Source organism: Medicago sativa, chromosome 1 (genome assembly GCF_051527215.1).
Source record: "Medicago sativa cultivar Bolivia chromosome 1, Bolivia_mono, whole genome shotgun sequence".
NCBI classification, from domain to species: domain Eukaryota; kingdom Viridiplantae; phylum Streptophyta; class Magnoliopsida; order Fabales; family Fabaceae; genus Medicago; species Medicago sativa.
This window is the reverse complement of record NC_140749.1, coordinates 87895799-87917133: the sequence shown is the minus strand read 5'-3', so window position 1 is coordinate 87917133 and position 21335 is coordinate 87895799. Positions and strand designations below refer to the sequence as shown.

The 21335-nt window shown below is 35.9% G+C and overlaps 1 protein-coding gene and 1 pseudogene across 1 annotated transcript; both read right to left on the bottom strand.

The window, feature by feature from the left end:
* Positions 1-1473: 1473 nt before the first annotated feature.
* On the bottom strand, positions 1474-8969 carry LOC146958737 (uncharacterized; annotated as a pseudogene).
* An 81-nt stretch (positions 8970-9050) lies between these two features.
* LOC146958736 (cysteine-rich receptor-like protein kinase 26) lies at positions 9051-14488 on the bottom strand. The gene is made up of 7 exons (XM_085740272.1): positions 13474-14488; positions 12664-12795; positions 10968-11137; positions 10655-10865; positions 10075-10312; positions 9764-9914; positions 9051-9644 (listed from the first exon to the last, which is right to left on the bottom strand). Exons 1-7 carry the CDS (start codon positions 14363-14365, stop codon positions 9408-9410), a joined length of 2031 nt encoding a protein of 676 aa, XP_085596398.1. The 5' UTR covers positions 14366-14488; the 3' UTR covers positions 9051-9407.
* Positions 14489-21335: the final 6847 nt, after the last annotated feature.

Below are 21335 nucleotides of genomic sequence, written 5' to 3'. Positions count from 1 at the left end.
TTGAGATTCACAAGTATCGGTGGATTTGATACTCTTTTTATTACGACGACATACATTACACTAGCGGGTGTGTCAAATATGGATCAAAATAAGGAGTGTCCACCATCATAGAATTAGAGATGTCTTCTGACTTGTTCACCATCCCCAAAGTGGAACTATCATACTGATGTGAGAGATGCAGCGTTTGTTGAAATCAATTCATACATTTTTCAACATATGAAAGACAATAAACACAAAGATAACTAAACAATACTTGGTTTATAACTGCATAAATGGTACTCAACGATTACATGATTTAAGCAGGTTAAAAGGAGTTCATCTGCTGACGTAATCTAAGGAAAATAAATTACTCATATGGTAGATAAACATATCAAAATAGTTTAAGAAATTATACATGTAATAGAGATGAAATATGAGCTTTAGTGGTGTTGAATCATCAATTTTCGCCTCCAAGAATGTGCGTCCGCCATTTCTCTCTAAAATTTGGAACCCTCTTTCTCATTTGACTTTGGATTTTATAGACTAGGTTTCACGGAGCGAAATTTGTGTCACGGTGAGTATGAAACATGTCGCAATCTGTCATTGAATTTACGTAGAACTACATAACCGGAAACTGGATCTTTGCACCATCCATGATGATCGTGGCATGATATTCACAATAGCACACTAACTATTGAGGATTTCAGTCACGGCACGATGGATACAATCACCCCAAGATTGAGTGCTATTTCTTTGTCTTGCTTCTTTTTTCCACTTGAGCTTCACTTCTCATCAGTATAACATCCACCTCATCAGTATAACATCCACAGTGTGTAAACACCATAGAATTATCTGGTTAGAGTGAATTGAAGTACATTTCTGGCCTGTGGAGCACACTAAACATAAACTTAACTCTTGATATGATCAACTAAAAACCGTGTAAATTGACTAGAAATCATTTCTAAAATCTAAACGACTCTCTAAAGACACTAAATGACTGTTACAAGTGGAAGTTCTCATAACCTCAAACTTTCTTGAGGAACATGCTTGTTAAATAAAATGCTATAGTAAAATAACAAACTTACTTGACCAATAACAACCTCAAAGTTCATGTTTCCTCTGGACATATTATATCATCGTTCCATTTCAATGATCCTGCTCATATGCCACTTCCATTCTCAAACTTCCATTCAGAATATTGCCCATATAATGGTATAGATGATGTGATAGGATTCAATTTAGTATTAGGACTGAAATAGTAAAATTCTGATGAGAAAGGGAAATATTATTTTCTGAATAATCCAGTTAGAGTTCAAATGGGATCTAACTGTTAATTACAATGGATGAAAAATGAAAATTACGAGTGCAGAAAAGTAAAGATAGCCTAGGTAATTCGAGACACCTAGAATCTCCCAATGTAGTGAGACTACGTACTAATTTCCTGTCCTCACTACTGAACTTTCCTTCTCTATATATCCATCAGATTCACAATTATCAGTTATGATTTTGTTTCTCTTCATTATTGTTTTGATCCTCTGCATTATTGTTTTGATTTTCTACATTATTGTTCCCTTGTTTCCTTTTATAGATTCTCTCAAAACTATCAATTCCCCCCCCCCCCCCCCCCCCCCCCCCCCCCCCAAATATCTCCTTGTCCTCAAGGAGGAATCCTGGAAACTCTTTCCTGAACTTCTCCATGTGTTCCCATGAATTCTCAAACTCTGGTAAGCCTTCCCATTTGACCAGTACTTCAACCTCTCCCTGTGCATTCCATCTCTGGTCCAAAACCTTCTCGGGACCCGGTTCTAGGTGCCAGTCTTCATTCATACAAGTCGGTAGTGGTTGGGGCTCAATGTTAGGGGTAATAGCTTTCTTCAATAATGATGCATGAAACACTGGATGGACCCTAGTGTCTTCTGGTAGCTTCAACTTATAGGCTACAGCACCTATCCTCTCAAGCACTTCATAAGGCTCATAGTATCTAGGGCTAAGCTTTTGATTAAATCTCTTAGCTAATTTTTTTTAGCTTATAAGGAGCTATTTTCAAATAAACCATCTCCCCCACCTCAAACTCTACTTCTCTTCTATGTTTGTTTGCCTGAGCCCTCATTCTATCTTGTGCCTTGAGTAATTGCTCCTGCATTTCTCTTAGCATCACATTTCTTTCTGCTGTCAACTTGTTCACCTCTTGCACTGCTAAGAAGCTTGCATCACCTCTGATTAACACGGGGGGTTTTCTTCCATATAACACTTCAAAAGGGGTACTTTGTAGTGATGCATGAAAATTGGTATTGTACCAATATTCTGCCCATGCCAACCACTTAGGTCACTGCTTTGGTTGCCTTCCTGTCACACACCTTAAATATGTCTCTAAGCATCTATTCACAACTTTAGTCTGTCCATCAGACTGAGGGTGATATGCACTACTGTATTTCAGCTTTATGCCTGCCTGCTTGAATAACTCTGACCAGAAGGTACTTAAAAAGACCATGTCCCTGTCTGATACTATTGAACTGGGAAATCCATGTAATCTGACAATCTCTCTAACAAAGATGTCAGCTATATCCTTCGCTGTATAGGGATGACTGACAGGTAAAAAATGAGCATACTTGGTTAATCTATCCACCACCACCATAATAGTGTCAATACCTTGAGCCTTGGGTAATCCTCCTATGAAATCCATGGAGATATCTGTCCAAATTTGAGTAGGCACGGGTAAAGGTTGAACCAAACCTCTAGGGCTGAGAGTTTGATATTTATTTCTTTGACATACTTCACATGCTTCCACATAATTCTTGATACTTTTTCTCATACCTTCCCAATACACCACACTAGAGATTTTTTTGTAGGTTCTAAGGTAACCAGAATGGCCCCCACTGACTGTATCATGAAACTCATGCAAAATCCAAGCTATCCTATGTGATTTCTTAGGTAGCAGAATTCTTCCTTCATGGTACAGTTTTCCACCCTTCAATTGGTACCCTGTTTGACTCATAGGATCAGCAATTAAAGCTTGTACTATGCTCTTCAGTTTCTCATCCCCATTCACCTCTTCATCTAACCCATCCCATGCTTCACACTGCACCATTGTGATATTAATATATAGCATCTGCCTTAATAGTGCATCAGCAGCACTATTTTCCTTCCCAGGTTTATACTTAACTTCAAAATCATATCCCATCAATTTTGCTAACCACTTCTGTTGATCTCCTCCTAACACCTTCTGCTCAGTCAAAAATTTCAAGCTTTTCTGGTCGATGTGTACTTGAAAATGCTTACCTAACAAGTAAGGTCTCCATTTTTGTATGGCCGTCACAATCGCCATTAATTCCCTCTCATATACTGACTTCCCTTGAGCTCTTTCTGACAAGGTTTGACTCATGTAAGCCACTGGCCTTCCTTCCTGCATCAGTACATCTCCCACGCCTTTTCCTGAAGCATCAGTCTCTACTACAAATTCCTTGTTGAAATCAGGCATGATAAGAACAGATATATTTGTCATAGCAATTTTCAGTTCTTCAAATGCTTGTTGAGCTTCTGCACCCCATTTAAAACTGTCCTTTTTTAACAATTGAGTCAAAGGCCATGCTATTTTGCTATAATTCTTAACAAACCTTCTGTAATACCCAGTCAATCCTGAAAAACCCCTTAAACTCTTTAGGTCCTTAGGATAAGGCCATTTCAACATATCCTCTATTTTCTTTGGATCAGCAGACACTCCTTTCCCTGAGATGATGTGGCCCAAATACTCAATTTCAACTTGGCCAAAGGAACATTTCTTCTGGTTAGCAAACAATTTATGACTTCTCAAAACTTGTAATATCTCCTTCAAATGTTTCACATGATCTTCCTTACTTGTATTGTATATCAAGATATCATCAAAAAATACCAATGCACATTTTCTCAAGTATGGCCTCAACACTTCATTCATTAAGGCTTGAAAGGTTGAAGGTGTATTAGTTAAGCCAAAAGGCATGACCAAGTATTCATAGTGGCCTTCATGAGTTCTGAAAGCAGTTTTTGCTATGTCACTGTCTTTCATTCTTATCTGGTGATATCCAGACTTCAGATCCAACTTAGAAAAAATAACAGCACCGCTAAGTTCATCTAGCAATTCATCTATGACTGGTATAGGGAATTTGTTAGGGACAGTTACCTTGTTCAAAGCCCTGTAATCGGTGCAAAATCTCCATCCCCCGTCTTTCTTTTTCACTAGCAAAACTGGACTAGAGGAAGGACTTGTACTATGTCTGATAATGCCCGCTTGGAGCATTTCCTACACAATCTTTTCTATCTCATTCTTTTGATAATAAGGGTACCTGTAGGGTCTTAAATTTGGAATGTTGGCATCTGGTTTTAACATTATAGCATGATCATGATCCCTTTGAGGTGGCAGGCCGTTAGGCATATTAAATACATCAACAAATTCTCCCACAATACATTGCCATTCTTCAGAATTCACTCCTTCTCCCTTATCCTCCTGCAATGTTTGAACATAAAAACCCACACCTTCTAGTGCTATTGCCTTCAATATAGCTTTCCAGGTAGCTTGACTGGTACTTAGAGATGGGTCACCTTTAATGCAATATTTGGTTCCATTTGTCACCCATTGCAAGCATAATTTTCCAAAATTAGCTTCTATGTTGCCCAAGCTAGCCAACCAATCCATTCCTAGCACCATTTCTGTACCCCCTAAATCCATTAGAAAAAAATGTTGATGAAATTGTACCCCTTGAATTTGAAATTCCAGGTTCTCACACACCCCTTGCTTCTTCACTTTCTCGCCATTCCCCACTTCAATGATATAAGTAGGTGTATCTACTAACTTCAATTCCAGCTCTTCTACTAATCTTGAAGCTATAAAATTGCTTGTAGTTAGAGCTGTCAAAATGGGCCGGGCCTTACGGGCCGGCCCGAAAGCCAGAATTAAATGCAGGGCCTGGGCCGAAAATTTGGAGCCTGAATCTATTCAGGGCTTTTTTGCCCGGCCCGAAAAAGCCCGGAGCCCGGTAGGGCTAGCCCGGTCGGGCCGCGGGCGGCCCGCAAGCCCGCCAAAAAATACAATTTTTTTTTTGTCTTTGTGTGTATATGAAATTCAGTTCTTAGTTCTCACACAGGCGCCAGACAATACCATCTTCGCAAGCTCACTCACGTCTCAGAATTAATATAAAATAATATCCATTCAATTGAGAACCCTTTTTTTTCGTATTAATGTTAGTTTTTTTTTTTTGTGACATTAGATGTGCAAAAGTGCAACACTTATAAACTTCAACTGTTCAACATCACACCTATGTTAATTACATCCAAGTGATTGCCTCGATATTTCATTTTCAACTTATTTTAATAAAATTATTTTTTGATTTTTGAAAGGAAAAAAAAAAAGATACGGGCCAGGGCTGGCCCGTTAGCCCGGGAGCCCGTGCAGGGCCGGGCTCGGGCCCCAATTTTCCAGCCCATATTCGAACCGGGCTTTTTAGCCCGGCCCTAAAAAGCTTGTTGCCCGACCGGGCCGGACCGCCCGTTTTGACAGCTCTACTTGTAGCTCCAGAATCAATTAAGGTGAGCACCCTTCTGTCTCCTATTTCCACCCAAACTCTGAAGGATTTATTTGAAGTAAATCCTTCCTTGCTTTCTAAGGACAATTGCAAGGTTTTTAACTCTTTTCTTTCCCCCTCTTCTCTCTTCACTTCTGCAACATCCTCCTCTTCCTCCTCTTCGTCACTACTACCTTCACACAATCTCAAATTCATGTGTTTGAACTTGCAACTGTGCTCTCTATTCCACTTATCCCCGCATTTAAAGCATAATCCCTTCTTACTTCTCTCCTCTAGCTCTGAAGGGTTTAACTTTTTTCCCTTGTACTTCTCATTATTCACTGTTGCCCCTTTCTCACCGTCCCTCCTAACACTACCGAAATCCCCCGGATCTCTAAATCTAGAGGTATTATTTCTATCCTTCCGAGCAGTTCCTCTTCTAATCATAACTTCATTCTTCTCTTCAATGAGTAGGGCACGATCCATTAGCTCAGCTAGATCGTGGCTCTCATAAAGCTTCAACTCTGCTTGAATTTCCTCCTTCAATCCATTCAGAAAAATCGAATCTAGCATTACCCTTTCTTCTCTACGTAGGGGTGCTACCAACATTTCAAACTTGTCTCTATATTCCATCACAATACTCCTCTGTCTGAGACTCAACAATGGTCCCAAAGGATATGTAACAATCCTGGTTGAAACCTTCTTATGACTGCCATCTTAAACTCCTCCCAGGTTCTCAATGGTGTTTGTAACGCCCGTCTTAATTATTTAATTATTTTAATGAGTTTTAGCATATAATTATATGATATAAGTGATTTACGTGATTTATATGATTTACGAGTGATTTATGTGGTTTATAAGATTTATGCAAATTATATGATTTTTGAGATATTATGAGGTGTTGAGACTTATTTTATTATTTAATAAAATAAGATATGAAAATAGAATAAAATATTAAGTTGTGGGGTTATTTTATAAATTTAGAGAGTTTGGTGGTAGAAAGAGGAAAAGAGTAATTTTGAGGCGTAAAGAGAAATTAGAAGTGAGGTTATAAATAGAAGGAGTTAGGTTGAGAAAAGTTTTAGACAGAACATACGTTTTTGGAGAAAAAGGGAGAAAAGTCAAGAGAATAAGAGAATAGAGAGAAAGCTGCGATTTTCATCAAAACCAGGTAAGGGTGAGACTAACTTTCAATATTATTAAGGGTATGATTCTGAAAAATGAATTTAGCATGATTAGGTTGAGTTTTTGTGAGAATTGAGAATTAGGGTTAATGACCGATTTGATGATTGAACCATGAAAAGATGTTAGATTGATGCATAACTTGTATACAGACCTTAGATATTCCATAGGGTGATATTTAGATGCTGTTTGGATGATAGAACCAAGAGATTAGGAGAAATTTTGAGAAAAACATGTTTCTGGCCGTACTGACATTCATCGCTCGCCGTTGCGAGCAGCAACACTCGTCGTTGCGAGTAACCCCAAATCGCTCGCCGTTGCGAGCAAGAACACTCGCCGTTGCGAGTAACCCAAAACAGCTCGCCGTTGCGAGCAAAGTAACTCGCTGTTGCGAGTAACCCTTTTTAGGAGTTCCAGAGAGCACGTTTTGCTCGCCGTTGCGAGCAATTGTACTCGCCATTGCGAGTAATACTGTTAGTTGCCCAAATTTGTTTCCCTTGTGATCCTTTCGCACATGTAATTATGAGTTGATCTTAGGAGTAAGAATGAGGGTTGTTTAGGATACTTCCAGATGTTCCAGAAGTCTGTTTAGATGACTGAGATTTATTAGTAATGTTGTATGAGTGATATCTAGATGTGTTATGAAATTTACGTTGATGTAATTCATTCCTCGAATGATGTTGAGACATTCAGACACTATTATATGCTGTATTTTACTGTTGTTCAATGTTGTCGACCATTTAATGTCTTGAAGTTGCATGAGTCGGTCTAAGTTGTAAAGGTTTAAGAAGTGGTCCATAATAATGGAATTATAAAAGATTTTAATGTTGTTGTCTAAGTTGTCAAGTTGTAGGAAGATTGAGTCCATTGCATACTCATTAAAGATGGGGGCTTGAGGCCCGGCAGCTTTTGCTCACTTTTGTTGAAGAGCCCATTTACGCTCATATATGTTGGGGGCTTGATGCCCTGTATTGGTACCACATGCATTTGCATTATCAAGATGTTTAAGATGATTTAAGATGATAAGATTTGCATAGTCGAGTTGAGTCGCATTGTCAAGTCAAGAGTCGAGTCGATCATGAAGTTGTTTATGACTATGATTATGAAGTCGATTATGAGTTTGATTAAGAAGCCGTTATGATGATTATAAGATGCCAAATGATTATTGTTGTTGATGTTTATGATTGTTTTGATGATGATGTTTGTTTATGATTTGATGATGATGTTTTGATGATGATGATGTTTGTTTATGAATTGATGATTATGATTTGATGATGATGTTTGATGATGATGTTTGACTCTGAAATTGTTTATACGATGCTAAATGATTATTGCTACTGATTGTTTATGATATTTTATGTTGTTAAATGCATTTATGATGAATTATATGCTTAATATGTTGTTTGTGAAATCTCACCCCTTCTGCTTGAAAATGTTGCCCTTCGTATGGGTAACTTGCAGGTAATAAAGATTAGAGGCGTTCGTGAGTGAATTCCTCACATTGTGTCTAGGTGCCCTGATACGTAACGGGATGGGACATTGCTTTTACTACTATTCCTTACGTATTATTTATGAGATTTTTATGATGAGGCATGCGTGCCAAAGACTTTCATTATGATTGAACTAAATTCCGCTGCGAGGTTTTGAAATATTTATGTTAAATGATTTTTGAAGAATAAATTGTTATTTATTCACTTTATGAATTTTTAGGAAGTGTAGCATTCCGTTAAAGTTGTTTAACTCTGATTTTTAATTAAGAAATTTTTATGTTGGGAAAACGGGGTGTTACAGTGTTTGTTCTTCCCACCATTGAAACCAGTTCAAAGCCTTTTCCTCTAATGTTAACACCACTGTATCCACCTTGTCCTGCATGCGTATTTCATTTAAACGAAAATAGCGTTCAACCCGTACCAGCCACCCATACGCATCATCTCCCTTGAAAACCGGAATTTCCAATCTCCTCCTACTTCCCACAAATCCCAATCGGTTCCCACCATAACGTCGTCGTGGTCGTTCTCTTGATCTCAACGACGTCGTGCTGTTATCACTCCAATCGTCCTCTTCATCGTTGTGATTTCTTCTCCGTCCTTGTCGCCGGTGACGATGAACAGGTTGCTCTTGGATGAGCTGGCGAATCTGGTCCACTGTGACCTGAGGTCGTGCTTGCTGTTCCAATGCCAATTGACGAATCTGCTCCACCGTCGCTTCAACGTTGCTCACCCTCTGTTCAATTGCGCCAACTCTGTTTTCCATGATGCTTCTCGTACTTACCATTCACTAACGAGATCGTAACCGAGGCTCTGATACCAAATTGATAGGATTCAATTTAGTATTAGGACTGAAATAGTAAAATTCTGATGAGAAAGGGAAATATTATTTTCTGAATAATCCAGTTAGAGTTCAAATGGGATCTAACTGTTAATTACAATGGATGAAAAATGAAAATTACGAGTGCAGAAAAGTAAAGATAGCCTAGGTAATTCGAGACACCTAGAATCTCCCAATGTAGTGAGACTACCTACTAATTTCCTGTCCTCACTACTGAACTTTCCTTCTCTATATATCCATCAGATTCACAATTATCAGTTATGATTCTGATTCTCTTCATTATTGTTTTGATCCTCTGCATTATTGTTTTGATCCTCTGCATTATTGTTTTGATTTTCTACATTATTGTTCCCTTGTTTCCTTTTATAGATTCTCTCAAAACTATCATGATGCCCTTTTGGGTTGCATTAAAAATGGAGGTTCCGAAGGTTCAGGAAGTGGGAAAGTGGTGCTATTAAGCATTAGTAAAACAGAACTCATATTCGGCCTCGCAGCTATATCTTCTTGAACACAGAGTAATCCAACATGGATGCATCTCATTTTTTCATTCTTACTAAATCCTTGGTGTAATATTGGATCTACAATATCTGAACTTGTCCTTGCTTTCCAATTTTTCCATGCCTGCAAGAATTTATTCAATTCAAAATAGTAACAATATTTACAATGAATTTTTTAACTCGGAAATCTCTAAAACCATAATTTAGATTGGCTAAGTAACAGTTAAAAGGTACAAAACTTACAATGCCTAATAGATCCTCTATACTCTCCCCGTCATGAATCTCGGTATTTCTTTGGCCACAAACAATTTCTAAAATAATTACGCCAAAACTGAACACGTCTGACTTGACTGAGAATTGTCCATGTCTAATGTACTCTGGAGCCATGTATCCACTGTATGCCAAAACAATTAGGTTCAATCATTAAATATAAAATGTCACCTGGTCATCCATCATTGTTCATTTTCATTTTTCACATTTTTTGTTATAAAATTCATATTTGGAAATATGACGAATTGGTATCTCATTTGTTCAAACATTTTCTTAATACATACTATGTTCCAACAACGGTTGTTGTCATGCCATGAGTTTGATTGGCGTCAAACAATCTCGCAAGGCCAAAATCTGTAATTTTTGGGTTCATCTCCTCGTCTAGTAGAATGTTGCTTGTTTTGAGATCACGGTGAACAATTTGTAATCGAGAATCTTCATGAAGATAAAGAAGGCCACGCGCAATATCTTTTATGATTTTGAAGCGTCTTTCCCAATTCAAAATCGCCCGCTTCATTGGATCTGCATAATTACCCAAGCCAAAAATGTAAAGATATAATATTTCATACTTTAATAACTTAATAACTTTGCTCAAAAAAAAATACTTTAATAACTTAATAATTGATCAACAAGTGGTATACTCCCTTTGGTTTCATATAAATGCAAAAAAAATATTTTCACAGTTCATTGAATAACTAATATATATGGTCTATTTTATTAAACCAAATACACTAATTATTTGATGAATCTGGATAATGAATCATTGTTTATACACTCACAGATTAGCTCGGAGGGAGTAACATATATCTCTTTATTTCAAAGAAAAGCAAAGATAAGGTTGAAGGAAAACAAATTGTAATTTACCAAATATGATATAATCAAGACTTTTATTGGAGACAAATTCATATATCAGTAGTCTTTCTTTTCTTTGTAAACAGAACCCTAACAGCTTAACTAAATTTCGATGTTGAAGCTTCCCTGTCAACAACACTTCGTTCTTAAATTCGGTTTCTCCTTGCTCGGAATTGTTAGCCAGCCTTTTGATAGCAATATCATGTCCATCAGAGAGCGTACCCTACAATTCATTGTAAATTTTAGTGTATATACCTCTAACAAAAATATCATGATATATGCACGTGTGTTTCAATAAAAAAAAGGGGGGAGTTAAATACCGAACCTTATAAACAGATCCAAATCCACCTTGACCGAGCTTATTTGCATCAGAGAAGTTGTTTGTAGCTAATCTGATGCTTGCAAAGTCAAATTGCATTAACTCGCCAACTTTAAGATCATTACATGCTTCAACTTCCACTTCCACTTCGTCTTCATCTTCATTTTTCTCTTGGCCTATAGGTATTTGTTTTCACAAATATTTCGGCTCAATGTTATAACACAATCAATAATTTTTGATTTGATAATACTTCCTTCGGTATCAATAATACTCCCTCCGTTTATGTTACAAATTTCCTCATCGTTATCCTTTTTTATTAAAAAAAACTCATCAAACTTATAAATAAACTCATTTCTTCGTTATATAGGCATAGAAATCAATATTTATTTGAAAAAATCCCTAAAACTCATTAATCCATTTTTCTACATAACCTTAATCATCTTTTTCCCGTTCATAAAAAAAAAAATCAATCATAAGCAAAACAAAAAAATATAACAATATATAAATTCCAACTTGGTACCCCAAACAAAAGAAATAAAAGAAAAGTCGAAGAAGAAATGGCGAATAAAAAAAGATGAAGACTTGGAGTGTTTGATTGATTGATGAGAAACAAAATGAAGGAGATGAAATTCTGATAAAATTCTGAGTTTTTTTTTATATAAAGCTATGTTATGTGATGATTTTTCTAGGTTTTTGGTTTTTTTAATTAAAAAAATGATAACGATGTTAACATTTATAACATAAAAGATTTAATCCGGAAGAAAAATAAAAGAAAAAAATGTTATCTAAAATTAAGTTAAGATAGACGAATTATATAATTTTTGCTGTTTAAATATTTGAAAAGTTGAATGATTGGTTTTTAAGAAGAATGCATATACCAATTTTTTTTTTCTAATATAAAATACCATTGTCATATAAACACAACCTTTCAAATGGTATAAAAACACAACATTCCTATGAACATAACTCAGTTGGTATGGATATTATAATATGTATGGGTTGTAGTTTGAATCTAAGATTTCTCACATATTCACCTTAAACGGTAAAATTTTAATCATTTAAACTAGTTGACAAAGACAAAAAAAAAAAAAAAAAAACCACACATGACATTTTTTTTACAAAAAATAGCAAAAGTATTTTTATAACTTTTTTTTTTGACAAAAAAGTATTTTTATAACTTAAACATTAGATTGTGTTGTTAACCAATTTGACTACTTTTTTAACCTCACAAATGTTATCAACCAATTTTTTTAAAAAAATAAAATAAAAAACTTTATAGTTTTTTTTTTCTCTCTTATAAAAAATTGTATTTTTATTAAGAGAGCCGGGCCTCCAATTTTACAAGAAGGACCCTAGTTATTGAGACATAGGTGAAAAAAGTGGTTCCCACAACAACAAAAAAAAAAAAACAAGGTTAAAAAAGTGGTTAATATCATATATTTTGGTGGTTAATGAAATAGTTAAATTTGTTAATGGTATAATTTAATGTTTATGTTACAAAAGTACTCTTTTATATATATTTTTTAAGAGTTATCATTTTTTTAAATAAGAAAATTGGACCTATATTAACAACAACAAAAAAATGACCAAAGGAATATTCTTCACCGTATTCGTGAATAGTAGGTGTCAATTTTTAATGTGGACATTTTTTTAGAAAAACGAACTTTTAGTTTGGAAATAACATCTTTGCATGTTGACTTACCTTCAATTTCAGCCGTATATTCGGGTCTTGGTTTTTTCCTTCCTAAATAAATGCATATACCCACAGCCAGTATGCCAGTCACAACGACCGCTACAACGACAGCGATGGCTGTTCTTAATCTCCTCCTCTTTCCTAATCCATAATAAATCATAGTTAGGGATAATCAAATAATTATATTTTGACAACTTTAAAAACATTATAATGGTAATAAAACAAATAAGTTATTGGCTCATAATAACCATGTTTTTTTCTTTCCGAAAGCTGATCATAACAAGTTTTTTTTTTTTCCTATTGGAAGGTGATAATAAGCAAGTTATTGGCAATATTTTTTGAAGAGGAGAATAGTACAATATTGGATAAATATAAATAGATAATATTTTTTATGTTGGAAAATAAAAAAAGATGTTTCAGTATTTTTATTTATAGTTTGTATTCAGCAAAAAATTGTCTTATGGTTTAATGAATGACAAAAATTTATTTTTATTTGATCTGTTCCACTCAAGGACGCAACTAGAAAACACCATCGAGGGGGATGAAAAAATTATAGAGCAACATCTCACTAAAGTATAGTGTCATGCTCTTATTTTGTCTGGCAGGCTCAATTATATGAGTTGTGATTTACATTTCACTTAATGATTTGGTTCGTTTTCCTTAATTATTCTTATTATTTATTCAACCAATCAACCTAATCATTATTTATATAATTTTAAAAAAGTACAACTAGTATTAATACATTAAGGAGTAGCAACTTTTTTTAACATGTAAGGAATAGTAAATTGGTTGTTCTAGGAGTAATTAAGGGGAATTTACCTTTACTAGTAGTAGATGTGTTGGTGGAGTTAGCAGGTGCAGTTTTAGGAGAAATTGCCGGAGGAAGTGCTTGAGAAGGTTGTGGTGCTGGTGATGGCGGCTCTGTACTGTTGACTATGGACTGAAAGAATGGAGCCATGTCATATTTGACAGAACAAATTGGTCCAAGATACAAACATCCTTTCCTTTCTTTGCACCAAAATGAAATCTGTCCGAAAGCCGAATCCAAACAATCAGTACACTCTGTCTTTGACAAATCTGGTGTACATTGAACCAGGCCATATATAGTGTCATTACTACTACTACTACTACTACTACTACTTGTTTCATCAATTACTTTAACACTCTTTTCAGCAAACTTCTGGCGCGAATCACCTTCAGCGGCCGCGCTTTTCAGTTCATCCAGCAGGTTGCTAAGTGTTTGATTAAACGCATCATCCACCGTTGTCTTGTCTACAAGATGATAAACATAACCGGTTTCAGTTTCCATCAAACTTACAATTGAATCATTTGAATAGCGTAAGGTGCACAAGTCATAGTAACCAATTGCTTCTTTCTCTATTCGGCACCGGTCCATGAGAAGTGCTGCAGAAGTTTTCAGACAATCACGACAATCCTCTGGATTAACGTCTCCTCTACAGAGTGCGACTGCGTTTACTTGGTCGGGTTCTTCACCGTACGAAAAATTGTAGAATCCATAGTTTATTTCTTTGTCCGAATATATATTTTGTAGAACTGTGCCAAGATTGTTCTCGTAGACGCTACCCAGGGTGAAATTTCCAAGATTGTCGTTACATTTGGAGTAGCGGAAAATTAATTGGTCGTTGGCTTTGGATTTTAGTGCGAAAAACAGAGGAAGAAGTGAAAACAGAAGCCAATGTGAAGAGAGCATAGTTCTCTCTTCTGGAATTTGTTGTGAGAGAAGGATGGTGGAATTAATGAAGTTATTTTGCAAAATTTTGTAGGAAACTTTATGAATGTAGAGAGTAACGAATTATAGCTCTTTCAGTTTCATGAATAAATAATACACACGCTGGGGTAGTTAAAAACATCGGTCAAGTCTTTGCAAAAGTCGTCTTGTTTTGTACCAGTACTTCATCAATAATTTATGTTATGCCAAAAGAAAAATTAAAAAAGAAAAAGTCATAAAGTTCAAAACTATAAGGATGGTTTATATTGAAAATTTAAATGATCGTTCATTCTAAGACATTTTTTTAATAAACATTTTTTACAACATTTTTACTAATAAACATATCGCTCATTATAGAACGGATAAAGTCATATGAATTTTAATTCATAAAATAAATGTGTTTATTTCTTCAAAAAAAATAAAATAAATGTGTTTAAGGATAAGATACAGACATGAACTTGAGACGAACTAGTTTTATTTAAAGTTTTTTTTTAAAGGAACTAATTTTATATAAGTAAAAATATATTTAATTTATCAATGGGGTTTGTCTTGTAGACAATGCTAAATTTTAACATTATAACGAACCAAGTTTTGAAACTCAGCTAGAAGACATGCTCATATTTCATGTCTCAAATTGAATTATAGGAATCCAAAAAAATTATATTTATTTTTTTATTCAAAAGATATACAATATTTTTTTTTTTTGGACAAGTAAGATATACAATATATATAGTATATGTTTAATTTTAATTTTTATTATTGGAGTCAACGTAAACCGAAAGTGTGTACTTTACGCTGCATGACTCATTCCAAGCTAGAAAAGCATTCGATCCACTAATTTCTTATCACTGTGCCCACCGGAAAAGAATTGTAATACTAAACATTTTAGGGAGCAGTTTCATCACTTTCAAAAATGAATCTTGGATTTTTCGTCAACTTTTAATTTTATTATAGCTAATACGTGCTTCAAAAAAAAAGATGGATATCTTATCACATACAAGAGTGGGGTGACATGTTCACATATAAATTTATTTCTTATTAGGATATTAAAGAGAAATATTTGTTTGGATTGTAAATGCATACCTAGAGAAAGCTTGACTACTCAACATAGAGTATTGGTTAAGGATGTAAGGATCAAGATAGGAGTGAAAGAAGAATCCAAAGGAAGATCCAGAAACCAAGTGGTGGCATTTGAAGGGTGAAAACAAATGATTTTCCCAACACAAGATCTTATAGGGAGGTTTTAGTAAGACACATGTAAGCGCAAATGATATGTGGGACAAGAGGGCAGATGGTATTAGAAAAATAGGAAAATATACGTTGGGAGAATCAATAAGTTTTGGACTTAGGGGTAAAGAATCTTGGTCGTGGATCGAAAGTGTTCAGAGTAAGATTAGAATAAAAAAGGAATGTTTTAAAGACTGGTTTATGTGCAAAAATGCCGAAATTTGGGAAAAGTATTAGATAGCTAATAAAGAGACCAAGAAAGTAGTAAGCTATGCAAGAACTCAATCTTTTGACTAGGGATGCAAATGGATATCCATGGGCGCGGATAGCATAATATTTGTGTCTGTCCCATTGGATAAAAAAAATATTTGCGCCCTCCTCATATCCACGCGGATAACATTTTAAAAATGATTAATGTAATTTTTTTATAATTACCTAAAATTTAACAACAAAAGTTTATCACATTCATTATTTTTTTACCAAAATATATATTCATACATTATAATAACAATTTCCATACATTTCATTTCTAACAAAAATAATAATTAAACTCTAACTGTACTACTCTGGTACACCTCATGCTGGATAGGATGTCATGTATGTATTAATATATTTCATTTTGGCTTGTTTAAAAAAAAGTTATTACCATTCAGACAATGATTGGGGTTCAGTTAGATAAAAAATAGCAGATAATTGATAAGTTGGTTGATATCCAATAGTTTATAGTTGATGACTGATGGATTATAGTGGATATATGATGGTTGATGTAGTTGAAAAATTAATTGAAGTTTTTTTTTAACGAAAATTAAATTAAAATAAAAAAAAAGATACAAAGACTGGGGGGCATGAGACCTGACCCAGGTACAATTCATATGAGAATACATCGTGATAAACCATACCAAATGGACCAGTCTTAATCTATTCTAAAAAAAATTCACTAGTCACAGGCGCAACTCAGCGAACCTGTGTACGGGCACGAAACCAAGCTATAAAAAAAAATATGAAAAGTGAACCTCTGCACAAACAGTTAGGATTTTTAATGGCGAATGGATCGACCGCCAGCACGGTAACGAATCCAAGTGCCAACAGCTCCCTGAACAAGCAGCAAGCGTGAAAGCTCTTTCGAGCAAGTACCAAAGTATAAGCAGTCATAACTCCTTGAAACCTACAGAACTCAACAGTCCTGGAAACAACAGGGAATCGAAGGCCAGACCACCAAACACAACGGTTTTCAACAGACGCGTAAGAACTCAGATCGAGGGATGAGTCAAATACGTTAATAACCAAACCCTTTCGGGTTAATCGAACCACCAACCCTAACGGGTTAACAAAACAGACCTTTACGGGTTTTGAAACTCCACCATAGGTCAAAATCAACCGCCACCCCATCTCCAAAACAGAACAAAAGAAAACACACGTACCAACTACCTTAGCCATGAAGAACAACAGCGAAGAACCGCAAAACAAGAACACCACCAGCGAACCAAAAACCCATAACAACTACGACAAACGCAAAAGCCAAAAAACCAGAAAGAACAAAGCAGTACCAACCCTTCCGACACGGTGGAGCTGCAACAAACCTTAACTCAGCTGGCCAAGAAGCAAAACCCACCACCTTAGAGAAAAGGAACCGAACAACCGCGGCAACACAACCAACCAAGAAACCGCCAATGAAGGAAACGCCGACGAACACAACATCCAAGCAACGACAGAGGAAGGTGACAGAAGCTTAGGAGGAACGGTCGCCGGAAAGGAGGTAAAGCAGTGGCGCGGAGGATGGAAGTTACTCGTCGCACCACCGAAAGAAGAGGCTACATCACGAAAGCTTAGATTTGGATTTGTGAGGGAGAAGGATAGAAAAAGGAAAGGCGGTTTGGGAAGGCTAGTGAGAGGTTAGAGAATTTCAAAGTTAGAGAGAGAAGTTTATTCTCAAAGTTAGAGAATTTTAAAGTGTTTGATAAAATTAGCGATTCAAATAACTTATAAATGTAAAATGACCCAAAAGATATTCTTAATTAATAGTAAAATTTATATCCATTAATATATAAGTGTTTAGAATTTAGTAATTTAAATTTGATAATTTAATATATTTTTATATATTATTATTAAAAAAAGTCATTGTCATCATTTTAGGACAACTTTTATAAATTTATATTTTTTTGGCAATATTTGGAAATTAAAGTTAGTGGTCAATTTGTAAACTTCGAAATTTTTAGGGTCAATTTATAATTATTGAAAAAGTAGAGGGGTGAATTTGTAATTTCCAAAATAATTAGGGTCAATTTGAAAATTTAGAAAAATATGAGGACCAAAATAAAAATTTTGAAAAATTATAAGAATGAAGAAATTTGAAATTCTTAACTTTTAAGTGTCATTTAAAAATTCTTGTAAAAATAAAAGTGTCATTTAAAATACTCTAAATTTAACTTCAACAAAATAATTTATAAATTTCCATAATTATAAAATTTTAAATTATCATCCAAACAATGAAATTCATATAGAAGTATTACATTAACACAACATTACACTACCTCAAAACATTCACTAATCCATCCAAAAATTTATTATTTTGTAACAACAGGAAATGATATATGCAAAATTAGTTTGAACTTATAATTTATTTGAAAATAAATAAATATAAAAGATTAATGAAGGAGAGTTTTATCCAGTCAAATCTGACTTGAGTGGTACTCCCTCCGTCCCTCAATAGATGACCTAGTTGACAATATACATTATTGACTTGACAAATTTTGACCATATTTTTCTACTAATTCACAAAGATAAATAATATCATGTAAGATGTTGTTGGATTCGTCTCGATGAATATTTTTAAAAAATTAAATTTTCATAATTTTTTTTAGTTGAGAATTGAAGATATCAAAGATAAAACATATGCGAAGTCTTTTTCCGCCGAGAGATATTTTAGTCTCTTTTGTACGAAGAGATAATCGGTTTAAAAACAAAATATTATTTTTTTTTTGAAAAAACAAAAATGGAAATATATTAACTCACAAGAGTCTGAATAGCACAAGGCGTGCCACAGAGACTCCTCAAGAAACATAAAGTTCAACAGTCAATACAACAAAAAACCAACTTAGCCAATACCCAAACATTGTAAAGGGCTTGACCACCATCTATTAGTGCCAAACACAAAATTAACTTTTCTAGCTTTCAACCACCCTAAAGACAAATATTTTACTTTGTCAAGCAACCTGGGCAATGGAGTAATGGTACTATTGAAAATCCTATTGTTGCGTTCAGACCATAAGACCCAGGCACAAAGAAGCCAAATAAGCTGAAAAAAAGACTTTAAAGCCTTACTACCACCTATAGAGTGAACAAAGTGAACAAAGTGATCGGACACAACATTAGTGTCCACTCCAGCAAAACCAATCCAATCACGAACCATTGGCCAAAGTAAAGCAAAGGAAGAGCAAGAAAGAAACAAATGTTGAGCAGATTCTAAAACACCGCATCCTGAGACACATAATCCAGCTTCTGGTGAAATGACACCTCTATAGATCAAATTTGAATTGGTAGGCAAACGATCACGAAGAAGCCTCCAAGCAAAAACTAATACTTTCGTAGGTACCTGTCTATGCCAAATCATCTCCGATGTCGAGTCCACCAAAGGTAAGTCTTTAGAAGTCAACACGTAATAAGCCCCCCGAACAGAGTAACCCTGTGAGGTATCCGGGATCCACAACCACTGATCTGAAACATTAACATGTAAAACAACATCAAGTAGAAAAGCCCTACACTCCTCTAACAACTCTTCCTCCCACGCCCACAATCTGCGCCTCCACTGCCAACCCTCACCCCCCTCCTCAACACCAAGAGAAAACATGTCTGCCACTGTAACATATTTATTAACAAATAGCTCAAACAACCTACGAAAGCGAACACACAAAGGAACAGACCCCAGCCAAGTATCTAACCAAAAAAGAGTACCATTCCCATCCCCCACCTTCTTTGTAACACATTCCTGAAACCACCCTCCCCCATCACCACCATACCCATCCCTAATCCTCCCCACCTCCCGCCACCAAGAAGAACCACTCCGGCCCCCATCCTCCAACCTCCCACAGACCTCGCCATAACGAGCGACTAAAACTCTATACCAAAAACCCCTTCTATCCACTAACATCCTCCAACACCATTTTCCTAATAAGGCAAGATTAAACTCCCTCAACTGTCTAACCCCTAGCCCTCCAAACTCCTTTTGGAGACAAACAGAACTCCAACCTATCCAAGATATTTTCCTATGTTCATCACCCCCACCCCAAAAAAATTTATTCAATAAAGATTCAATGGTAGAGATTATACCTGACGGAGCTTTGAAGAAGGAAAGAGCATAGACAGGCAGAGAAGTCAAGACAGATTTGAGAAGAACCAAGCGACCACCAAAAGAGAGGAAACGACTATTCCAACCAGACAGTCTAGTTTTCATACGATTCACAACCGGATCCCAGAAACACAAACGACGAGGATTACCACCAATCGGCATACCCAAGTATAAGAAGGGCACCTTTGCCACTCTACAATTAAGCACAGAAGCAGCCTCAAATAGCCAGGAAGGGGTGATGTTAACCCCTACGAGCGAACTTTTGTGGAAATTAACTTTCAAACCAGACATTGCCTCGAAGATGACAAGAGCCGCCCTCATAGCCCGTACATTGGCCCAAGTTTTAGTACCCAACAACAAAGTATCATCAGCAAATTGAAGGTGGGACACCACCACCGGATTGACATCCCCAATGCTATACCCAGAAAACAACTGAGTCTCAACCAGCGACCTCATCAAGACATTAAGGCCCTTTGCCACCAGCAGGAATAAGAAAGGAGACAACGGGTCACCTTGCCTCAACCCTCTTTTTAACGGGAACTCATCAGTGGGACTGCCATTCACAAGGACAGAAGCTGTAGCGGTAGTGACACACTCTCTAATCCATTTTCCCCAAAGAACTGGGAAAGACATTTTGGACAAAACACTATCCAAATACCCCCAATCAACCGAGTCATACGCCTTTTCAAAATCCACTTTGAACAACATAAGGTCTTTCTTCTTCTTTCGAGCCTCATCGACTACCTCATTAGCTATCAGAATCCCATCCAGAATTTGCCTATTTTTAACAAAAGCTGATTGAGAGTCTGATACCAGAGAATCAATCACCCGTCGAAGTCTATTAGCAAGCAATTTTGCCAAAATTTTGTACAAACTCCCCACCAGAGAGATCGGTCGAAAGTCATTAAGCTTCTGAGGACTATCAACTTTAGGAATTAAAGCAATAAAAGTAGTGTTGATACCTTTTGATAATTTACCATTGCGGTGAAACTCGGACACAAATCTCATAATATCATCCTTCATGTCCGACCAAAAATCCTTAAAAAAGCCAAAATTAAAGCCATCAGGACCGGGGCTCTTAAAACTATCGCAATCCCACACAGCTGCCTTAACTTTATCAAGCGAGAAAGGCTTAATTAAACTCACCCCTTCTGCCACAGATAATGTTTTGAACTGCATATTGGACACAGAGGGTCGGTTAACAGTCACTGACTGAAAATGATTAGCAAAATGAGTGAAAACAGCATTACGAATAGGCTGCACTCCCTCCACCACCACATCATCAACCAGGATAGAACACAAAGCATTATGGCGCCTCCTCTTTAACATAATAGAATGAAAAAACTTAGTATTTGCGTCCCCGTGTCGCAACCACCGAAC